The 25127-nt window shown below is 38.3% G+C and overlaps 2 protein-coding genes across 5 annotated transcripts in view; one reads left to right on the top strand and one right to left on the bottom strand.

Moving 5' to 3' along the window:
- The window catches only part of LOC120514587 (tctex1 domain-containing protein 4), an 85536-nt gene that overhangs the window by 23261 nt on the left and 37148 nt on the right, over positions 1 to 25127 (top strand). The window lies entirely within an intron of this gene.
- Positions 1 to 25127, bottom strand: part of LOC120514586 (BTB/POZ domain-containing protein 19-like) — a 60575-nt gene that overhangs the window by 11062 nt on the left and 24386 nt on the right. For all 3 annotated transcript variants that reach the window (XM_039735050.1, XM_039735052.1, XM_039735051.1), the window contains exons 5-6: positions 13699 to 13767; positions 9876 to 10007 (exon numbers count right to left, since the gene is read on the bottom strand). In XM_039735050.1, the coding sequence (XP_039590984.1) occupies positions 9876 to 10007; positions 13699 to 13767 (201 nt within the window). The remainder of the gene's footprint in view (positions 1 to 9875; positions 10008 to 13698; positions 13768 to 25127) is intronic.

The following is a 25127-nucleotide window of genomic DNA, read 5'->3' as shown; positions in this document are numbered from 1 at the left end:
GGAAAGGTAGTTTCAATAGTAAAAATGAGAAGGAAGTAAAGCTTGTGGGGTTCCCTGCTGAATGCCATGGGATGGTGGTGGGTACACGGCCATATTGAAGGGTTATTGCACTTACCAGTGGACATCTTCCCTTGCTGAAGAAACCGTAAAGGGTGAACAGAGGAGACATCAGTTTTAGAGGGTGCACCAAAGCTTGTGATGGTATTTTTATAAGTAGCTGACTATGACTTGTATTTTGACTACAACGCTTGTGACTTACCTTATTTTTATGTTAAAAGAATGCTAACCCACCATCTACAACTTAAAGGACAGATAATCTTTTATATTATCTAAAACTAAAAAAAATCTAACTAGTGCTGAGCTTGTCCAGAATTTGGCAAGAAATCAATTGTGTTACTGTACATTAAGCTTGCTAAATCACCCTTTTTGATTTTCAGATATTTAGTATACTATATATGAGGACCTAATAATGGCCCTTTCATTCACATTGCACTCTGAACTGGAGAGGAACATGTTTTATTATACTGATTTTACTTTTTGAATGGGTTCTGTTTTAAATTTTTTAACACCATCTTTAAGCTCTGTAAAACAAAACATATACAGTGTGTATATATATATTTATAGTCATGGCCGAAATTATTGGCACCCCTGGAATTTTCCCAGAAAATGCACCATTTCTCCCAGAAAACTGTTGCAATTACAAATGTTTTGGTATACACATGTTTATTTCCTTAATGTGCATTGGAGCAACACAAAAAAACAGAGAAAAAAGCCAAATCTGACATCATGTCACACAGAACTCCAAAAATGGGCCAGACAAAATTATTGGCACCTTTTCAAAATTGTAGGTAAATCGTTTTATTTCAAGCATATGATGCTCGTTTGAACTCACCTGTGGCAAGAAACAGGTGCTGGCAATATAGCAATCACACCTGAAGCCAGTTAAAATGGAGAAATGTTGATTCAACCTTTCTGTTGTGTGTCTGAGTGTGCCACACTAAGCATGGAGAACAGAAAGAAGAGCAGAGAATTTAGAAACAAAAATTTAGAAAAATATCAACAATCTCAAGGCTATAAGTCCATCTCCAGAGATCTTCATATTCCTTTGTCCACTGTGCGCAACATAATCAAGAAGTTATATGGCACTGACATATGACATATGGCACTGTAGCTAATCTCCCTGGACATGGACGGAAGAGAAAAATTGATAAAAGACTGCCACGAAGGATAGTCTGAATGGTGGATAAACAGCCCCAATCAACTTCAAAACATATTCAAGTTGTTCTGCAGACTCAGGGTGCAACAGTGTCAGCTCAAACTATCCGTCGACATCTGAACAAAATGAAACGCTATGGCAGGAGAGCCAGGACGACTCCACTGCTGACACAGAAACATAAAAAAGTCAGACTGGATTTTGCCAAAATGTACTTGAGGAAGCCAAAATCCTTCTGGGCAAACATCTTGTGGACAGATGAGATCAAGGTAGAGCTTTTTGGTAAAGCTCATCATTCTACTTTTTACAGAAAATGGAATAAGGCCTACGAAGAAAAGAACACAGTACCTATAGTCAAACATGGTGGAGGTTCTAAGATGTTTTGGGGATGTTTTGTTGCCTCTGGCACTGGATGCCTTGACTGTGTGCAAGGCATCATGAAATCTGAAGACTACCAAAAGATATTGGGGCGCAATTTAGGGCCCAGTGTCAGAAAGCTGGATCTGCATCATAGGTCATGGGTGTTCCAGCAGGACAATGACCCAAAACATACCTCTAAAAGCACCCAGAAATGGTTGAAGACAAAGAGCTGGAGAGTTCTGAAGCGGCCAGCAATGCGTCCGGAACTAAATCCAATTGAACACTTATGGAGAGATCTCAAAATTGCTGTTGGGATAGAAGGTGCCCTTCAAATTTGAGGGACCTTGAGCAGTTTGCAAAAGAAGAGTGGTTGGTAATTCCAGTTGAAAGGTGTAACAAGCTTGTTGATGGTTATAGGAAACGCTTGATTTCAGTTATTTTTTTCTAAAGGGCGTGCAACCAAATATTAAGTTGAGAGTGCCAATGATTTTGTCGAGCCCGGTTTTTGAGTTTTGTGTGAAATGATGTCAGATTTGGCTGTTTTCTCTGTTTTTGTGTGTTGGTTAAATGCACACAAAGAAAATAAACGTGTAATTGCAACAATTTTCTGGGAAAATTCCAGGGGTGCTGATAATTTTGGCCATGACTGTAATATATATATATATATATATATATATATATATATACATATATATATATATATATATATATATATATATATATATATATACACATACACACTCACCTAAAGGATTATTAGGAACACCATACTAATACGGTGTTTGACCCCCTTTCGCCTTCAGAACTGCCTTAATTCTACGTGGCATTGATTCAACAAGGTCCTGAAGGCATTCTTTAGAAATGTTGGCCCATATTGATAGGATAGCATTTTGCAGTTGATGGAGATTTGTGGGATGCACATCCAGGGCACGAAGCTCCCGTTCCACCACATCCCAAAGATGCTTTACTGGGTTGAGATCTGGTGACTGTGGGGGCCATTTTAGTACAGTGAACTCATTGTCATGTTCAAGAAACCAATTTGAAATGATTCAAGCTTTGTGACATGGTGCATTATCCTGCTGGAAGTAGCCATCAGAGGATGGGTACATGGTGGTCATGAAGGGATGGACATGGTCAGAAACAATGCTCAGGTAGCCCGTGGCATTTAAATGATGCCCAATTGGCACTAAGGGGCCAAAAGTGTGCCAAGAAAACATCCCCCACACCATTACACCACCACCACCAGTCTGCACAGTGGTAACAAGGCATGATGGATCCACGTTCTCATTCTGTTGCAAATTCTGACTCTACCATTTGAATGTCTCAACAGAAATCGAGACTCATCAGACCAGGCCACATTTTTCCCGTCTTCAACTGTCTAATTTTGTTGAGCTTGTGCAAATTGTAGCCTCTTTTTCCTATTTGTAGTGGAGATGAGTGGTACCCGGTGGGGTCTTCTGCTGTTATAGCCCATCCGCCTCAAGGTTGTGCGTGTTGTGGCTTCACAAATGCTTTGCTGCATACCTCGGTTGTAACAAGTGGTTATTTCAGTCAAAGTTGCTCTTCTATCAGCTTGAATCAGTCGGCCCATTCCTCTCTGACCTCTAGCATCAACAAGGCATTTTCGCCCACAGGACTGCCGCATACTGGATGTTTTTCCCTTTTCACACCATTCTTTGTAAACCCTAGAAATGGTTCTGCGTGAAAATCCCAGTAACTGAGCAGATTGTGAAATAATCAGACCGGCCCGTCTGGCACCAACAACCATGCCACGCTCAAAATTGCTTAAATCACCTTTCTTTCCCATTCTGACATTCAGTTTGGAGTTCAGGAGATTGTCTTGACCAGGACCACACTCCTAAATGCATTGAGGCAACTGCCTTGTGATTGGTTGATTAGATAATTGCATTAATGAGAAATTGAACAGGTGTTCCTAATAATCCTTTAGGTGAGTGTGTGTATATATATATATATATATATATATATATATTGAAAACACATCAGCTCTGAATGGGGAAAAAAAATCATGCTGGCTATCTATACTGATATAGACTGGGTAATGTGTTAGGAATGAAAGTATGACACAGCGTTTGATGGAAATAAAAATTATCAAATTACAGAGGGCTGAATTCAAAGAAACCCTGAAAATCAAAGTGAAAAAATGATGCAGCAGGCTAGTCTATTCTGCCAAAATTTCATTGCAGCAACTCAAAATCGTACTCCATAGTTTGTATGGCCCCCACGTGCTTGTGTGCTTGCCTGACAACACTGGGGCTTGCTACTAATGAAACGACAGATGGTGTCATGGGGCATCTCCTCCCAGATCTGAACCAGGGCATCACTGAGCTCCTGGACAGTCTGAGGTGCAACCTGGCGATGTCGGATGGACCGAAACATAATGCCACATAGGTGTTCTATTGTATTTAGGTCAGGCAAGCGTGGGGGCCAATCAGTGGTATCAATTCCTTCATCTTCCAAGAACTGCCTGCATACTCTCATCACATGAGGACAGGGCATTGTTGTGCACCAGGATGAACCCAGGACCCACCGTACCCATTTCAAGACTGTCACATGAGCTCAGGGTGAACCTGTTCTCATCTATGAAAAGCACAGGGTGCCAGTGGTGGACCTGCCAATTGTATTCTATGGCAAATGCCAATCGAGTTCTACGGTGCTGGGCATTTAGCACAGGGCCCACTAGAGGACATCGGGGCCTCAGGCCACCATCATGAAGTCTGTTTCTGACTGGTTTGGTCAGAGACATTCATAGGGCTCTGGCAGTGGTCATCCTGATCCTCCTTGCCCAAAGGACTAGATACTGGTCCTGCTCATGGGTTATGGACCTTCTACGGCCCTGTCCAGCTCTCCTAGAGTAACTGCCTGTCTACTGAAATCTCCTTCATGCCCTTGAGACTGTGCTGGGAGACATAGCAAACCTTCTGGCAATAGTACGTATTGATGTGCCATCCTGGAGAAGTTGGACTACATGTGCAACCTGTGTAGGGTATATATATATATATATATGAGAAAAAAAATCACAAATGGCATCTGAGAGTTGTAGGCTCGATGCAGTTTTGTACAAAGAATGTAAAACCAAAATCTTTTTTTCTTCTTTCAGTGGTTTAAGTGGATTTGACTCAAAATGTATTCATATCTAAAAAGGGCAGAGATACAATGCAAAAAATATAATCAGTCTAATATAAGCAATCATATACTGAATGTGGAGTAAAAATGGTAGTAAAAAGGTGGCATTCTATACTTTATTCTCAGTACTTCCTATCTGAAACGCTTGGCTATGTAGTAAAAATAGTCATTGTGACTTCACTTTCTTGCTATTTAAGGAAAGAGCTGTATGACCAACACAGATTTTAAATCAATGCTTTTTCCTGAATATTTTTTCAAGTTTCTGTAAGTAAAGGAAGAAAAATGTGAAATAGGAATTAGAATGATCCCACCCAAAAATGACAAACTATATAACAAACTAACGCCCCAACCCCTACCATTACCAACAATCCTGGTGCTCAGCATACAACAAATGGTCAAATAAAAAGTACATCTTATTACCGCATATACTCATTTATAAGTCGGTTCTTGAAACCCAAAAAACTGATCATAAAATCAGACCCAGACTTGTACGGTCGTTCAGAAATGCCTCCTCCAATCTCACATCAGTTTCTCAGACACATCGAATTTTGTTGCAGCAGAGCAGTTACCAATTTCTTTCGCTACTTCAACGACATTTAATTTAAAAACAGCTTCATGTTTTCTTCTGATCGAACACTCCGTCGTAGATAAGGGATGCTCTTGCAATAAAGGTGTATGAGGGTGTGAGATACAAAAAAAACAAAGCATTGCAAACGTTGCTTCAGAATAGTTTAGGTATTACCATGTGGTCACGTAGGTGGGCATTAGCATATCATAATCTCTTGGACTAATAGCGTGAGTTTTATGCAATCGACTTATATGAACGACACTATAAAATACCAGAAATTACACGGTAAAATCAAGCCACGAGTTATCCACAGGGGGAACTTAACCTCGAGTATATACGGTAACTTAAGTATTAAGTAGTAGATTTCATAGTAAATGTGCAAGTTAATGTTATAAAGCATTACCTTCACTTTTTATTATATATTGCAAAGCTCTAGCTAAAACTAAAGAAATGGTATAGGTGGTCAGAACCAGAATATATAACTTCCTACTATAGAGACCTTAGAGGAGCAAAGTTCTGGGGAATAACTGTTTGAGGCAGTATATAATAAGGGAAGGATGGTGGGAGTTCAAGAAAAGGGACATCATATTCCACAGTCCTTACAAGACTACCAGGTCCTTTTAGTATGAATTGGCCCAGAAGTTACCAGGAATACTGGAAGACACCAGGAGAGTGCTGAACAGTTGACTCCAGGAGTTTTACATGTTCAGCCATGGCCTGGAAGTACTTCAAGCAGGACTAGAAGCACTCCCTGGACAAAACTTAAAAGAATCCACCAATCAGAAGCCAGGGTGGAGTTGCGAGTCAGAATGATAATAAACAATATTTCACTAGTTGGACATATGTAACAAGAAAAGGAGAAAGAATCATTAGTAGAGCCCTGGAGGGCCAGAAAGTTTATTGTTGTGTTTTATTTTTAGTTTTGAAACCTTCCTTACCTTCTCCTATAATACTTATTATTTCTTTAATAATGCATCTTTGCCTGTCACTTTCACAGTCTACATGGGCTTCTTTCGGCATTGGATTTAGCTTTGCAGCTCCCTCATAGGCCTTTTAAATCTACATTTGAGCCATATGCAAACAAAATATTTCATGTAATTTGATAAAACATATTTTATGCAGTTAATGTAGTTTGTGTATCACTCAAATTCAGATTTGAACAGAAGATACTTCACTAGTCAAACAGCACATTTCCTATATTTTGTGCTGCAGTTTAATTAAAAACATTAAAATTGTATTGTCATCATTTAAGGTCCAAATATATGTTGACCTTAATCAAGTAAATAATTAAAAAAACATTTATCAAAGCAGAAAAACAAAAATGTAGATATTACTGAAACATAAAAAGGAAGCTTCATGGACTTTGAACTAAACAATTATGCAAGTTTTAATTTGCAGTAGTGTTTTATAATTGTACTACAGTTCATCCAGGACAAAAAAATAAATAAATCAAAACACATGGATTGAAAAATAAACAAATATTTTTTAACCCAGGCACAGGACAAAAATAATGCCATATATATATAAATATATATATATATATATATATATATATATATATATATATATATACACATACACACACACCCAACGGTAGTCCACAGGTTACGGACATCCGACCTACGACTTACGAACAAAGATGCAGCTGCGACACATGTGCCTTAGTAACTGCCTCTCAGTCACCTTCGGCCTGGGCATGCTGCAAGCGGTGGATGGAGGGGGGCGATTTCGCTGCTCGCGCAGTGTAGTGTCCCTCGGGTGGCTCCCGGCAGCAAGTGGTGACCCGTGGTCCATAGTCACCGGGGCCACAGCTATCGCTCATGTGCTGGACGATGGTTAGCAGCCCGCCCACTATGCCGTCGCAGCTACTGCTCCTGACTGGACGTAGGCTGGATAGAGCGCAGGGAGGCATTTTACTGCCCACCCAGCGCACACGGCTGGTAATGCTGCAAGCGGAGACCCGGTTGTGGCTGAACGGAGGCCATTGAGGGTGAATGGGGTGGCGGAGGTAGCATTGTAATGTGCCTCGGATGGCTGTCTGTTGAATTGGGGTTTTTGGCGATTCACTAACCACACTTGGCCACAACATGTTCGTTCTCGGTGGGCGGACGCAGCAGGCAGCATACTGTAGTGGAGGTGACTGTGTGGTGAGCCAGTGATGAACCCCCACCCCCTCGCCGCCCCCAATCATTCTCAATTGCAAGCCTGCTTGTACTGTTACGCACATAGCAGGAAGTTGTCTCTTGTCAGTACATCAGACGTGTTGGCGGGTGCTTTCCTGCTGTGATAGCATGCATAGCGCTGTGCAGAACAGCTCATCCTAACCTTTTGTCTTCACCCTTCAAGAATGTCTCTGAAACACAAATCTGATGCAAGTGCTGGTGATACAGTAAAGAAGAGAAAAACCATCACCATTGAAAATATATATATTTTTTTTTCTGTTGACTATGGAAAGACTAAAATGTTCAGTGACATCAACTAATGGTATAACTAATGATTCTAGACATAATTTATTTTGCCAAAGGGATTTACAGTATATTAGTATCAGGCTTTCTTCCTGCTAGCGGTTTATTTAATTATAGTGTCCACATCATCTTTTGCATCAGTGAAAGCAGCATTTATAACGTTTCTTTCCATGAATTACTCAGCCATTTACAAAGTCCTAAACAAAACAACTTTGTAACAGAAGATTACAAATGTACTGTACAGCCACAGGTTGAAAAAGAATAAGACATCCTGTATATCTTAAAATAAACAATTTTTTCTGGGTATGAACTAGCCTCTGACATCATACTTTTCTAGCAAAATAGCCACCAACAAAACCAATTTGGTGTCCCACTAGTTTAACACTGAATTCATACCTATTGGTTTCTGTGTCTTTCACAGTATACCTTGTTTGCAATAAAGCAAAAGAGCTCTTGCCTATGTTTCAGGTCTGGATTTTATAAAAAGAATCTCAAGATATTCAAAACTCAATTCAAGTAGTTTCACCAGTTTGCAGGGCTGTAAACAGTGAAATTATCCTGTATCCCTTCAATTTTTTTTTCCAATGCATTAAAATCATTTTTTGTTTGTTGCTTTACATAATATATTCAAAAATTAAGCCTAAAAACAATTTTTATACTAATAAAATTTAACTTTCTTTAAAATCATAGTTGTTTTCACTGCAGCTGAGCTGTAATTTGTGACTTTTTTTTCTATATAAGGTCTTCTTCTTTCTTCTATATAAGGTCTGACTTTAATTGTGCAGATAAGTGTCCCAATGTCTTAGCATCAAAAAGTACATAGCAACAACCAGCATGCTTCAGGGAAAACATATTGTGAGGTATTTAAGGAGTTGTAAACAGCAATGTTCTCTGCTTTCAGGCCAAAGTTTGCCGCACCATGACCAATAGTGTTTTAAAACTTGATCTCCTACTTTATATCATACAATACTCTTTTTGCCACGTCCAGGCATGCAGATCTGTAGTATTTTTTCACTTGTAGTTTCATTCAAGATAGTCTCCAGCACACGTAATTTCTTATGCACTGCAACAATTGCTGTCATCTAGAATGGTTCTTAGGACAAGTAGGTGTGGTTGCCTATTGTTTCCATGTCTTATTGATTGATATGAATTGTGCTCCTACCTCTGTAAGCTATTTCTCTTCACTGAAGAACTGTGATAATAACTTTAAAAATGGTACAATACATAGGCTTAATTCTAATAAAACAATTCACCCAAATGAGTTTTTCTTCCAGGATTACAATGTTGTACCAAACCTCAATATGAAGTGTCATTGGAGCACATATTTTTAGTGTTTTCTGTGGAACAAATCAATAAAAAGTATTTTAATGTAAACGTGAAATATAAAAATTAACGAGAAAACAAAAATTTTAGGTATTCTTCACACATATTAAGAGAGACTGAGCATGGGAAAGAAACCTAATATGCAGACAGCATTTGTTAAGCAGTCTTTATAAGTCCACACTAAAAATTGTTTTCAGAAGGTAAAACAAAGACCAGATTGGTACAAGGCACAAGTATACTACAGGAACACACAAGTGAATTTTTCAGTAACTTGTAGTCAAAAATGCCAAAGTGATTATCAGGCAAGAATATACCAATTATAACCATACTGGCCAATCCATTAATAAACATTAAAACTAAGATAAAGTAATATGTCATATCTGAAAAAAGCCTTAAGTATGTACAGTATTACAGTATATATAACCAGAGACCATCAAAGAAGATTGTGATGCAAGATTTCCTCAGGTTAGGAGCATGCGCTGATATAGCACATTGCATTGCTGCACCCACCACATGACAAACCAACTCAGGATCCCAGATTGGGACCCAAGTGTAGCCATGCAACAGATGACACCTCAGAACCACACAGGTTCAGATGGAATGGAACCAGTGCGAGGTTTTCTTATGGTGGGTGGAGTGCCAATTCTGCCACCAACCCCCAGGTTTTTCTCTGCAGGTTGGATGGCCTACATGCAGGGGTGGATGCAGATTAACATCATACCCAGGTTATCCTCAGGTTTAGATTGTTTATGAGTTTATTACCCATTTACAAAAACATACAATTGTTATACTTTTCACATACTGCGTTGACATGAGCCCACTCACGAACAGCCAACAGAAGCTCCAATTCATCTATCAGGAGGTGATCACTTTTCAGAATAAACAACAGCGCCACATCAGATAGCTCATAAAATCCACGGGTGGATACAACTTCCTGTAATGAAAGTTGCAGATTAAAAACAATCACAATTAGATAATGATCATTTATAAACAAAAACATCTTTTATTTTTTAATATTTTTCAAAACTTGGCATATAACCATGTAGCTAGCTCAACCAAAAATACAGTACTTCAGTAGCTTTCCAAGACCAAACTTGGGGAGAGACATATCCTATTCCCAGTTCACTGCAATGTGGTAACCATAAGTATGTCATCACAAGGTGCTGTCAAGGATAAACATTAGAGTGCTCAGTTCTAAAACCTTGGAATTATGTCTTAAATTTTAAGAAAATATGTAACTTGCTAAAATTAAATTAAGAATTTCAATTGTGCACATCTTTTTTTAAAGTGAAATACTTAAGATAGTGTGGTATTCAGATACTACTGAATACAAGTCAAACAAGCCTGATCATTAGAAATAATTTTGTCCTAAAATGCCCTTTTCAGCATTTAAACTGTCATATCTCTTAGGAAGCCTTTGTAGTGCTATCTATTAGGCTTGAGAATCAGAACTAACCTCTAGCCATTCCTGCTGAATCTCCCATTTAATATGGCAATATATGCTTTGGTCAAGCGTTATTCTGTCCACTTCCAACCTTCTTTGGTCTCATACTTTCTCTTATAAGGTCAAGGATCTCCTTTAGCTACAGTGTGGTCCGTATTAAACTGGCATGCTTCTCCCTGGATATTCCCTTTTGGAGACAATGAACCTTTAAAACTGCTCTGCGTCATAAAAAGCAGTACCCTTGCACTGCCAATATGTTGTGTACAGTAACTGCATCAATCCCCTGACACAAAATTATTATGGATATAATTTTTTCCCCCACTCTCAACCTTTGCTCTCTGTCAAGTTGCTGCCCATTAAACAACATATCACAAAATAAAAATTCATTGTTTCACTGAATTTTGATTGGACCATTACAGGAGTATTAAAAAACGAAAACAGACAATAAAGTAAAAATAGCAACCCCCATTTTTTAAATTAACTTTAAAATAAATGTTTGTTTTGATCATCCCTAAAATTCTCTTCTAATTGATTATAGCATATGCCTAAAAGTATTCATTTGTAATTATGGCCACACATATGAAGTGTCAGGTCAGGTTGGGGAGCATGCACTGGTACAGCACGTTGCCACACACACACACACCACTCGACGAAACAGCTTGGCATCCTGGTTGGTTGGCAACCCCACAGGCAGACATGTGGTCCAATACATCCCCTGGAAATGACCATCTATCTGCCGTAGCCAGTTGCTACGTGGGCATCCCCTTGGCCTTGCCCAGCTGCTTGGGTCCTCAACAATGAGGACCCTGCGAGCTGGATCACCCTTCAGGAATTATTCCACATGGCCATAGTGCTGAAACTGACACTCCCTCACAATGCAGTTAATGTGCTTTATTCGGGACTCCATGAGCAATCTCTTATTTCACACAAAGTCAAATCAGTGGTACCCAGTTCGTCTCAGGTCACTGGATAATGTCCATGTCTCACAACCATATAGCAAAACAGGAAGAACCAGGACTCTAAAAGAGTTGAACCTTCGTCCTTTTGCAAAGATATCGGGACTGCCACACACCCCTTTCCAACGACCTCATGACCGCCCCACCATGCTTTCCCAATCCGTCTAATGACTTCATTAATGAGTCATCAGAGATATGAATGTCGCTGCCATGGTACCTAAACCTCTCAACAAGGTTGACACTCTCTCTGCAGACAGACACACTGCTGATGGCTATGTACAAGACGCCATTAAATGCCTGGCTCTTGGTTTTTACACAGAACTCACAGTACAAGTGTACAGACCAGCCATGATATCCAATAAATTTGGGGGGATCCATGAAGTCTCAGGATGTCCCACAGCTCAGCTCAATTAATTGAGTTAAAACACTTTATTAAAATCGACAAAGGCTGCAAAGAAACTTTGCCGATATTCACATTTGCCCTCCATGAGAACCCTCAGTGCCAGGTCAATAGTAGACTTCTTTGGTGTAAAACCAGACTGCTCCAGTCACTGGTAGGTGAACAAGTGATCACAGATCCTATTAAGGATGACCCTAGCAAGGACCTCAACCTTCACCAACAGCAGTTGCCGTAATCCAGGCGATCGCCCTTTCTTATCTAGAAAGGGATGATGAGTCCCATTTTCCAGTCAGCTGGGATGATGCCCGTCTACCAAATGGAAGCAAAGATTGCTTGCAGTGCAAGGAGGGTAGCCTTATCACCAGCCTAATGAAGTTTACCCGGATACCACAGATCTCTGCAGGTGTCTGTAAAATCTCAGTGACTGGGTGGTTCACAGCTAACTGGAGGATCAGCCTCAAGAACCATTGAGCCAGAGATGTCCAATGTCTTAGCCAGAGGATCAGCTTTAAACAGCTGCTCAAAGTAGCCAGTACAGCGTGTCAAAATTGCAGTGTCCTCCGTAAGTACAATTACATCACCTGCCCTGACTGCGACTCTCCGAGGAACAGCTTTGGATGTGTATAATGTTTCAGTTTCTCTGAAAGCAAGACATGGGTCACTAGAACACATATGGTATGTCACCTGCTCACAGATTCCTCTAGTAAATGCCTCCTTATGTGCCCTCAGTGCCCACACAGCCATCCTTCTCAGTTCCAAGTACAGACCACAGTTGCCATCAAGCTGTGTGCTGCAACTCCACTCAGTGATATCCAGGGTGCCCTGAGAGATGTAACTGCATGCAAACTCATTAAAAACAACCTGATCTTGTAGTCTGGCCAGGTCTAGCTTCATTCTCCTAGTAAGTGGTAGCCTACTGGACCTAAACGGGATCTTCAGAGTAGCAACAACAATTCTGTGATCAGAATTCACAAACTAGGAACTTCTGTAGACCCTGCATTTTTGTAAGAGCCTCCAGCATCAGCCCATGAGGATGTGATTGATCTTCACCATATCACCAATATTGGAGTACCAAGCCAAACAATGCAGCTCAGGGCAGCGGAACCAGGATCCGGTGATCTGCAGCACCTGAACTTTTGCAAAGCAATCGTCATTGCCCACCTGTCAGTACTGGTGGATGCACTGAAATCACCCATGATTAGAAGAGTGTCACCTCATGGGCACCCATTAACCACCAAGCAAAGCTTCTAGCAAAATGTCTCCATCACTGAGACATTACTCACCGTGGACAGAGCATACACTGAGACAACAGGCAAGGCACCCAAAGAGTGCTTTAATTTGAGTCTCATAATATGCTCATTGAAAGTAGTGACATCGGAAGGAGTCGATCTGCCACAGCAATAGCTACTCCCTGACAGCCATTAGAGTGACCAGACCAATAAAAGGTGTACCCACCTACAGAGATCTGGCCAGTTCCAATTCTGAACACCTCAGAGTGCCACCACTATAATGTGGAATTTATGAAGCTCCTCCGACAGCATAGGAAGATGATCATTACGCCGGAGAGACAAGACGTTCCAGTAACTTGTATTGTTCAGAATTAAAAATGTCATAAAAATGTCAATTATTTTACCTTACATTTTAACTTGACTTATTTTTTACTGGGTATAAGACATATATGTTAAACGCACAAAGTTTAATCTCAAAGTCACACTAAAACATTACTATAGGATGAAAGATTCTGAATTGCTTAGAATAAACAGAAAACTGCTTATTATTTGTGTATGGATCTCAAAATAATGTAGCATGCTTGACACCAACTTACCTTTGTGCAATTTTCAATGAACTCAAGGCACTTGTCCCTCATATCAATTTGGCCAAATGTCACTGCAGCCTGCAGGGGCAAAAATTAAAATTAACATAAGAATCTATACTAATAAAAGGCAAAGCCCTCACTCACTCACTCACTCACTCACTCACTCACTCACTCACTCACTCACTCATCACTAATTCTCCAACTTCCCGTGTAGGTAGAAGGCTGAAATTTGGCAGGCTCATTCCTTACAGCTTACTTACAAAAGTTGGGCAGGTTTCATTTCGAAATTCTACGCCTAATGGTCATAACTGGAAGGTATTTTTCTCCATTAACTGTAATGGAGTTGAGCTGGAATGACGTGGGGGGGCGGAGTTTTGTGTGACATCATCACGCCTCCCACGTAATCACGTGAACTGACTGTCAACGCAGTGCGTAGAAAACCAGGAAGGCCTCCAAAAAGCGCTTAAGAAAACATGCATTTTATAATTGAGAAGGCAGCGAAACAATAAGAAGTGAGCGAGTGACATATACTACCATATTCATGAGTGTTGCCAGCTCGGAAAGAAAGCAAGGTGTAAATCTAAACTTTAAATTAAGTTCATAGACAGGCTACCGCTAACGTTTCACATACCCACAGGTAATGCGGGATACAAGTTTAATGAGAGGACGCAGGATATAAACAAGAGTTTTGATCACTTTGTAACTAAGTTAAAATTGTAGGTGAAGGGGTGTGCTTATGCAAATTCCGAGAGACTGTGTTTGTGGGGGATTGACAGTTAAGGCGGGTGGGGGAGTCACGTCATCATCTCCCCTCCCATTCATCTAATTTCGGTCTGAGCTGAGCTCCTGCTAACGCCGTCTTCCAAGCAACCGCCAGACTGCCACCAAATACTCACAGAAAAATCCACAAGTTAATACACACGCTCTCTAGAGTTTCTACACACTGAATCCTCCAGGCACTACTTACAAAAGGTCACATTGACAATCGTGTTACGTTATTTTTAAAATCTTTCCTTTTCTTAGCACAAGCACAGCCGAGAAGCTTCGATGCATGTGCTCCATAACGCGTTAAAAATAATGCATTTAATCACACTTTGCATTACAAGCAAAGGGAGCTTTTGTCAATGCATGATTTCCTGGTACACGGATTACATTGATCAGCATCACGATTCATTTTACCTCGCACCACCTTAGTTTGAGAAGAAGTATGAAAAAATATGAGTTTAACACAGAAAAACAGATCACCAATTCAAGCTTTATGAATAATCGATTCGCCATCAATAATTGTTTTGGTAAAGCCATCCTCCTTCCATTTTATAATTTTTCCGCCACTAGCCATGACTAAATGAACGGTAAAAAAGTAAGAGCAAAGCGAGGGTGACTTATTTAGGCAGGCATATATATGACAGCAACACTCATGACAATGTCAATCATGTTACGTTATTATTAAAATGTTTCCTTTTTTTTCATTACTTCTTTAACACACTACTTCTCGCTGAAGCTTGGTATTGTTAGTACAGTATATAATATAGAATGTATTTTTGCAGATATTTTCTGGAAAAATACATTCTATATTATATACTGTACTAGCAGAATACCCACGCTTCGCAGCGGAGAAGTAGTGTGTTAAAGAAGTAATGAAAAAGAAAAGGAAACATTTTAATAATAACGTAACATGATTGACATTGGATTGGAAATGGATAGATGTAATTTTAATATTTTATTCTATTGATAATTTGAGCAAAGCTGTCATTATAATTGACAGCTCAGGTTTTGCAACATGAGCAATACTGAGCAAGACGGAGTACACAATTTCGAATTTCATGCACAGAGTAAATACTATTTAAGCCAATATGTTTTGTGAACCTCAGGAAAAAGAAAAGTTGTGGGGCTACTATATAAGGTGTAAAACAGTGCTTTATATTAAAATTCTTCCAAGGACACTCAAAAAAGTACTTTAAAACAATTTGTGTAAGTTCAGTGAATTTGCTGAAAATATTTCAAGGCTCTCAGAAAGCACATGTGTATCTCTAGCCAATAATAATGTTTTAAAATTTACATGATATTTTTGAACTATTAAATATATAGTTAATATATTATTTGTACTATCATACGCAATATAATTACTTTAAAAGTCCACATTTTGATTCACATGTACCATGCATTTCATAAAATTTATTCTGCAATTTTGGCTATACAAACAAATGCTGCTGCTCATCCCATCGTATCCATCTTTTGTTATAAGGATTATGGTGGCAACAGAATAAGACGGTTACACAAAAGAAGACTTTCCTAATCTTACCATGGTATTTTCATTCAGACTCTACACCAGGCCTTGGGCTGCCAAGGGTCACTTCCCAATGCATGTGATACATCTCCCATTGGAGGAATCCAAGTGTATTCGCACTATACAGCCTGTCCATATCAACTAGCTTCTCTGAAGGTGGAGGACCAATGGCTTTGGTTCAATATTTTCTGAACTCCTCACTATTTCAGGTTAAGTGTACCAGCAATCTTTTGCAATAGATACATTTCATTCTCTACTGCCTGTACCCTCATTCTTTCCATCACTAACAAAAAACTTGTGAACATAGGTAACAAAAATTGACAAATAAGTCACAAATCTTGTCACAAGACCTAGGACCCAATTCTTCCAACCAAGCCAGTTAGGCTCAGCCTATAGACAGTATGTGTATAGTTCAACTGATAGTGCTGAAGCGTAATGTCAGCTGGGTGACATGCAGGATTGAGTTAGATCCAAACACATTTTATCCTGATAATCAAAATTGAAAATTGGGATGTGAAATACAATAAGGCAAAGTCAAAACAAATATTTGGGGCATCATACATTATATAGATCTCCTTAGTAATGAAGGAGGACATGTATGGTATGTTAAACTACTGTTTTAGCCTCTATGCCATAGAGATAGAAAGAATTTTATTTGTCTCCAGGGGAAATTTGTCTATATTAAAAAAAAAATAAACACACACACATCGAAATGACTACAAAGGAGGAAAATGTAAAAGAAAGAAAAACATCTGACTTGACAGTCACAGTGAGGCATTATAGAGTGTAGTCTATGGCCAGCCAGTCATCCCGGCAAATACCCCCAGGGCACCAGAGGGAGCCCTCGCTGTGACACAGAGATGCCCCAAATTCCAGCAGGGCATCATGGACTATGGAGTTTTCATCCACAGCCCTGCTGGATAACATCGGGACTACCAGGGGTCGTGGCAGGGAGTCCCAAGGACTATTATTTTCCCTATGCCCCGGAAGTACATCCGAGTCACATGGACAAAAGGAATGACGTGCTTCCGGGGTGAAGAAAAAGAAGAGTTTTTGATCTGACCCAGAAGTGCTAAGAAGTCACATGGACTGAGGGTTCAGAAGCACTTCCGGGTCACGGACTATAAAAGGATTGTGGGAACTCCCAGACAATGAGCTGAGCTGGGTGGAAGGGTGGCAACGCATCTGCGAGTGGAGGATTGGTTTATTGATTATGTATTGATTAATAATGAGTATTGTGGAGAGGAGGGTGCTTTGTGCAGTTTGAATTAAGTCTACTTTTGAACTTTTATCTGGTGTGTGGCGTATTGGACAAGGGTTCAAGGGAGCGATAGTGGCCTCAATCTGTCACAACAGGTATATTGCCATTGGTATAAAGAGGCCTCTGAGTGCTTGTGGACACACTTCTGCTAAATAATACATTGGTTGCAAGTAATCAGTGGCAGTGTGTCAGACAGACGATAAGATACATTATTCATAATGGCACTCAGTTTTGTTTTCATTCTCTCCTCTTTTAACTTCTGGGGGGCCAAAGTGCATCCCATAACTGATTATGTTATTTTAATTACTTTGCTGAAGCAGTGGGCCTCTTTTAATGTGATGTTACAGGCCTAGTACACCACAGTGTTGAAAATCGTACTGGCCATCACAGAGTAACAGAATATGTGAAGGATGTCATTACCCATGCTAAAAGAATGAGTCTACTCTGCCCTTTCTTATGTAGTTACCCTGTATTATGAGACCAGTCCAATCTGGCACTGATGTTGACTCCCAGGTAATTGTAGGAATGCACCACCTCTATATCCTATCTCTGAAAAGTGACCAGACATAGAGGCTCTGTATGTTGTGGTTAAAGTCATTAACTATTGCCTTGGTTTTGCTGATGTCAAGTTGCTGCATCAAGAAACAAAAGTTCTCCATATGACTACTAAACTCATTCCCCTTATCGATACCCCAGATGATATCCCAGAATTATTTGAGAGCTTCGGCCAGGGACAAGACCTGAGGCTATATTATAGCCTAAGGTATACAGAGTAAAGAGAAACTCAGAAGTGTGCACAGGCCAGAGACCAAAAGAAAAGTTATTTGGAAAGATGACTAGATAAAGGATGCTGAACTGAAGCTCCACTGAGCCAAGGAAGTTATAAAAGAGTGATCCTCACGTATTATAATGCTTAAGTGGTACAAAAGTAAAGGCAAAAAACTGGAGGAGATATTAAAAATGCCACATTACCACTTTTACTATGATCAAAAACCATTCGTTGTACTTTACTGTTATTAATTTTACCCACATTTTATGTTACTAATGCACAGTAGACATTAAGCATAACAATACCCAAATAGTTAATTTTTCATGAAATAAAATAACATTTAATAATACATTTAAATTTACCTCAAGGATAAAACAGCCTCAAAATGAATATCTAAATTATATTATTAATTGCGATTATGGTAGGTACCTTCCCATTTCATATTAATGAATGCTTTTTGCTTCATGTATCTTTATGTGTTTCATTTTGGGTTCAATATTATAATAACATTATTATTCGTTAGTGAAACTGGTCTGTAGGATTCATACTCAAAGAGGCCTTAATTATTCTTTGTGAAAAAAGAGAATGATGCCTGGGGCTTTTGATTAAAAAAAAAAAAAAAAATTGGCAGATTGTTTCTGATGTAGGATTTTTGGCAAGACATCTCTAGCCTTTGTAAATATAACAGCATTAACTAAGATAATGTATAATTTTTTTTAAATAAAATTATTATATATAATATAAATTATCCTTATTATTATTATTATTATGAGAGTGGATAAGTAAAACAATTGCGATAACGACAGTTACATGCATAGTAAATATATTAATCATAATAGTCTTTAAAAGTTTGCAAGGGATTCGCAAAATTATTGCCTCCAATGTCCAAGTGATGGGTTACTGAACAATAGTTTCTTTAGCTTATCCTTTTGTATTCTTGCCCTTTTATCAGATCCTTATTCAATTTTTTCAATTCTAGGAAACAACCTTTTGTTATTTTTCGGCTAGGAGGCAAAAAAAACCTTCAAAAGTTATAATATATAATCTTACAAGTCACACTAGACTACTTTTTGTGAAATATCTAGAAATTATGGCACATGAAAACTTTAAGATCTATTGAAATATCTGCAATATCAAATAATATGTTAATAAATGGTCATCTCTTCATCACACTTTACCTGGGAGAATTAATGTTGTTACAATGACTACCCTAGTGTAAACAACTTTCTGTATCTTTTTCATCTGCACTGTTCTCATTACTAACAATTGCATATTTACTAGCAACCTAGTATAGCATTATTTAATTAAATTCTCTGCTTCTTCAGTGTAGGACAGTCTGATATTCTATCATTCTTTAATCTATACAATATATAATTGAACAGATCATTAGATCTCTGCATCTTCAGATATATCTGTATTGGCAATATTTGTTTAGCAATGTTTCAAATATAATGTTCTAGTAAAGCAAGACATTTCCTCTGAACAAATCATAGACTTTGTTAAATATACTGTTCATCTTACCTAACCTTCCATAAATATCTCTACTTTAATCCATACTAACTATTATTGAAGGAGATAATCGTTAGTATTTCCAGACTGAGAACAATTTCAAGATAAGTACCCTTAGATAATTCTTAAGCAAAGATAGGAATAACATGTGACAAATATAATTTACTTATTAATGAGGAGGTTATCTGTAATACTCCTAAAAGTGTATTAGCTACTTTCAAGTTGTGCACCGTTAGACAGTCTTAGACAAGATGGGAAAAGGATAAGGAATGGAATTCAACCATTCATAACTTGGAATTCTTAACTTCCATTCAATTTGAGCAAAGCATATTTTCAGTCAGTCATTGTCCAACCTGCTATATCCTAACACAGGGTCACGGGGGTCTGCTGGAGACAATCCCACCCAACACATGGCGCAAGGCAGGAACAAATCCCGGGCAGGGCGCCAGCCCACCGCAGTTCACACATACCCACACACCAAGCACACACTAGGGACAAGTTAGGATAGCCAATGCACCTAACCTGCACGTCTTTGGACTGTGGGAGGAAACCGCAGCACATGGAAGAAACCCACGCAGACTCTGGGAGAACACGCAAACTCCACAAGCAAACCCAGGTGTCCTTACTGCAAGGCAGCAGCGCTAAACCACTGTGCCGCCAAGCATATTGTAATTTAGCATAAAGCTGAAAATGGTTCACATCTGTTCTAAATAGGATCTAACTTGCAAATTATGCCACCCAGCACAAGCCTCGCTAATTTATATGCTTTGTGAATGTTCCATAATCATGTTAGAGAAAACAATATATATTTGCTTGTCTATGAGATGCATTTACAATTGCCTCCAACCTTTTAAAACAATTGTTAGGAGTAATACCACACGGAATACGATTATGATATCCTACACTCCATTACTCACATGTCCACGTGTTTTACTCAACTTGAAGAATTCTCACTCAACTTCAATAACTCAACGGAAGAGCAAAAACATATGTTATGAGGAATGGCCTAGTTTTGGAAAGAATTAGTGTTGTTCTAGAATAAGTTTGTTTTGCCCCTGCTTGACCTTTTTCTTTTGATGCTTCAGTATACATGAGGAACTACTTCAAAATTAACTCTGTTCTCATGCCTCTCTGAACTCAAGGGTGGTGTTGAGTAGGAGTAGTGCTGGATCAATACAAATATTTTGAGTTTGTAATTGATACCAGCTTTTGAACCTCAGTACTGGTACCAAAAAGATTCCAAAACAAATAATGGATAACTGCAAATCCTCCTGTTTTACTCTAGCTCCCTGATGTGCAGCAGAATTGTGGGCCTCTCTAATGCCTCCCTGATCATAGTTTGACGGCACAAAGTGTGCAATCGTCAAAGCAATAAGGGATGGTGCACCCTGCCAAATCTTGATCGTGTGGAAGAAATAAGAGGGGGGGAGGAGTGGTCCCTGTAAAGTCTTGATCTCATCAAAACATTAAATTTCCTTTTAAAGTCTTGATCACGTCAAAAACTGTTGGTTCATTTCATGAAGTCAACAGAATGGAAGATTTTCATCACATACACTACCTAGTGTTGAGGGAAAGGTAGGCTTCAGGGACATTGAGATACTGAGAAGAAAGATGACCTTTATTTCCGGTGTCAAAAATTCTAAAATGCTACCATACGGTTTTAAAATTTGGATTATTTGGTACTTTTCCAGTACCACCCTTAAGACTTAATGAAATGTATTTTAAAAATTAATGTTCAGAATATTACACTGTAAAATTATTTATAAGCTCAACAAAACTAAAATAATTTATTACCATAAGTCAAACAACAGGTAAGCAAAATTTACATTTTCTAACTTACTTTTGCTTTGGTACAGTTCAAGCACCTTCCATTTGGAGTCATTCAGCCTATATATTGACGTCTCCCCAAAATTGTGATCATAATAACACTTAAAAGGTCATTTGCAACAATATTATCAACATTGGATTAATTATATGTGAAAAGGTAGATAGAATAAACAAATAATAAAATAAAACACATGACATGATTCAAAAAGTTACTATTAACATACAAAGTAAGTAAAAACCATCAATTTAGCTTTTTGGGTTTATTTCCCCCATTTTTAAAATTAATTAAGCGGGGGAGATATGGACTTGTGAAATTGCTAATCTTCGAAAATGTCTGAAATCCACACACAGGATGTATGAATTAAATTTACTTTTTATTTTTATGTCACACACTTGATAACAGAGGTTTTCTCAAAAACATACCCTTAACTAGACTGATCAGATAAAAAAAATGGAAGCATGGATGGATGGCTCAAATGATATATTATCAGTGCCTAACAATTACTGATTAGATTTAAGCAAAGAAAATAACCAGCTTTTAAAAATTAAAATTTTATTTTACGCATAATTACATTAGCAAGATAAGAGAAAATTAGCATCGTTATACTATTGACAACTACTCTTTTGAAGGAATGGATGACCTGAAAACAAGGATAAAAAGGTATGGGTGATTATTCTATGTCAATAATCAACATTTGTAAAAATGCAGTATTAACTGTTGTAATTAACACATGACAGACACATCAACTACCTGCCTTTTTATGGTTCAGTCTCTTAACTTTAGCATTCTTTGTGTACCTACTTGTACATCACAGGATTCCAAAAAATATTATGGGAAACCAACACATACATCTACAATACATAGAGAAATTCAACCAATACGAAAACAATTATCAAAATCTTATTATGTGCAATTAAGAGTAAATTTTCATATTATTCATTTTCAAAAGCGTGTCCGCATAAATTGTTTTAACCCTGTACTAATAATCTGATGTAATGGAAACAAATGTGGGCAATGTTGAAAGCACTCAAGTCTGTTTTAGAATTCTCTACGCAAGAGGCATTTTTTTCACTATTTCATAGCATTAAAATCATGTTTGGCATAAGTAAAATAGCCTTGAATATTCTAATTTTTTTACAATGGACAATTAGTCTGAATGCACCCCTTTACATATTAATCTTCTACAAGAATATTCAATAATCTATGCAAAAATAAAAGAAAGGAAATATGTTGAGGAATAACACGTAATGAAAAAAAAAAACAAATGGAAAGTGGAAACGAATATGCTGAAGCTTGCCTTGTGCATTAATTTGTATTGCTAGTTAATGAAGTTCCCATTAATCAATTTTCTGAACAAATCTTTTCCATTTAAGACGTTTGAAACAACTCTGGAAGGAATGCTAGTTCATCACAGGGTTACTCATGCACACTTTCACAACAATTTAATCAAACATACAGGAATATGAAAAAAGTACAGTACAGAACAGCCTATTTCACATATACAGTAATTGGACCTATAACCAGCAGTATTCTGCTATGCTGCCCTAGTAGATAGACAGATAGATAGTACATACTAAGTGAAATACATTTTTGATTTAAGCAGCCAATAGGGAGATCACGGTCTTAAATATGAATAAAGAAAAAGTACACAAAATAGGATGTGTGGATTGTGTTCTTTTTTAGAAAGGAAAACAAATTGGTGCAATTTCATAACTTGATTGTTCAATTTGATTTAAGTTGGTCTTGGTAAAAATCATTCTGAAGTTCAACTTTGTTTTTTTCTAAAATGTAAAGCCTGTCCTTATCCATTTCTCAGAAGTTTTGTATATATACAGTAGTTTGAACTTTGGGAATACAATGTATTCTTTCTTACTCTTTTAATAACCAATAAAAATTATTTTGCTTCCTTGCAAACCAGTTTTATCAGAAGCAGTTAAACTTCAGCTAAAGACACATTCCACCTCAAATAATACTTTTTTTGCTTTTAGGTGCATGTGGAAATCAGGCCACAGACTGAAAAGTTAGTATCAGCTCATAGTTAATGCAAACTAAATATTCAAAATAATAAAGATACCAGAGACTTGTATAACAACAATTCTGCCTTCTCACCAGACTGTAAATAGGTTACTACATGTTCTCATTCCCACTTTTAAAATTTGCTCCCATCCAATTAAGTACAGCATACGATCACTAGACTAACCTCATGCTTCCAATTTCATTAAAAAGAGTTATGAGAAAATCCAATCATTTGCAACAAATGAAGAGGTCTCATGAAGTTTTGTAAAGTTGGAGGGCCCAAGAGATGTTTGACAATTTACCTAGTGTAGTGTCTGAAAAGTCTGCATATCAAAAATGTACTTCTAAGTTAAATCTCCGACTAATCAAATGTATTCAATTACATTCCTACAAAAAAGGGCTAACTGCTTTGAGAGGCTTCTCATGATTTGCCATACACGTCAAAAGATCAATAAAAAGCTTGACACAAAAAAGAGGGTCACTTGAAAAGGTTAGTGGATTCTTGGCTTTAATATCTCCTTAAATAAGTCTAAGTTGCTATATTCAACATCAGTAGAGTGTAGCTCAAAGAACACACTTTTGCACAAAAATAAGAAATTTGGTCTAGGCTGACCACAATCATATTAACTTAACATTTAAAAAGCTACAAGTGAAGTGTGTAAACTTTAAAGCAATCACTATTTTGGTAATCTAATGTGTTGTCCTGGACAGCCTGTTGCAGCACCTTAAACTAGAACTCAGCTTATGGTAGACTCTGTATTGTCTTCAGCCAACTATTTCTACAGTGATTTCAAAACAAAGGGGCTTGTTTTCAACAGACATAAAGGTTGTTCCTCAGTCTGTCACAGTCACAATAAGCATGGATGTTCCTCTCTCAAGTAAACACAAAGTTAAACTGATAAATACCCCAAATATTTTTTTTCAGTTATATTTGCCTTACTCTGAATAGGTCTACAATTCAGTCACTATTAAGAACACTAATTATGTTCTTAAAATTCACAGAGAAACTGTTACCATTCAAAAACAATCAATTTTCTTTAGCAGGGCTTGCCAGTAATTCATTGGATTTAATTAACAGTTATAAAATATAAGCTGCTTCATATTTTAGTGCATTTACACTTAAAACGGTGTTTTCACACAAACAGGCACAAAAAATTTTATGACTAAAACACAATTTTATGACTCAAAACACAAAAAATAGTATAACTAAAAAAGCAATTATTGCATAAGTAAAATGATACTCATGTGGTATAGTGGGTTAAGGAGGGGGAAAGGTCGTGTGGCCGGAGTGATTCCTGGGCATGATGCCGACATAGGCGTTTACGCCTTGAAGTGCACAGGTGCAGGATTGCCTGTGTCTGTAATTGATGTCGGGACCTGCTGATCGAAACACCTGTGCCATGTCCCCATTATAAGCAGGAGGGAGCACGAGTGCGGAGGGAAGATGAAAAAAGAAAAGAGAGCAGGACGGAGGTTAAGGGAGAAGAAGGCTGGAGAAGTCCAGAGCCGGAGCGAGCGATAGTTAAGGCAGGCAGCTGGGAGGAGAGCCCCTGGAATGAGTGTTTGGCCGACACTCCGGGGCTGAAGGAAGCGGTCGCTCCAGCTGAGCCATCTCAAGGAGTTGGAGTGACCAAGAAGGTGGTTGGCTCAGCACGTAAGGCCAGGAAGGCAGCAGGAGTCAGGGAGGCTTGGTAGAGTTGAGCCCCAGCGTAAGCGCTCTTGGCCAATGGAGAACCAGAGTCTCAGTCCGGCGGGAGCTGTACGTAGC

Source organism: Polypterus senegalus, chromosome 14, assembly GCF_016835505.1.
Source record: "Polypterus senegalus isolate Bchr_013 chromosome 14, ASM1683550v1, whole genome shotgun sequence".
Lineage (NCBI taxonomy): Eukaryota > Metazoa > Chordata > Cladistia > Polypteriformes > Polypteridae > Polypterus > Polypterus senegalus.
This window is presented reverse-complemented; position numbering and strand designations above follow the sequence as displayed.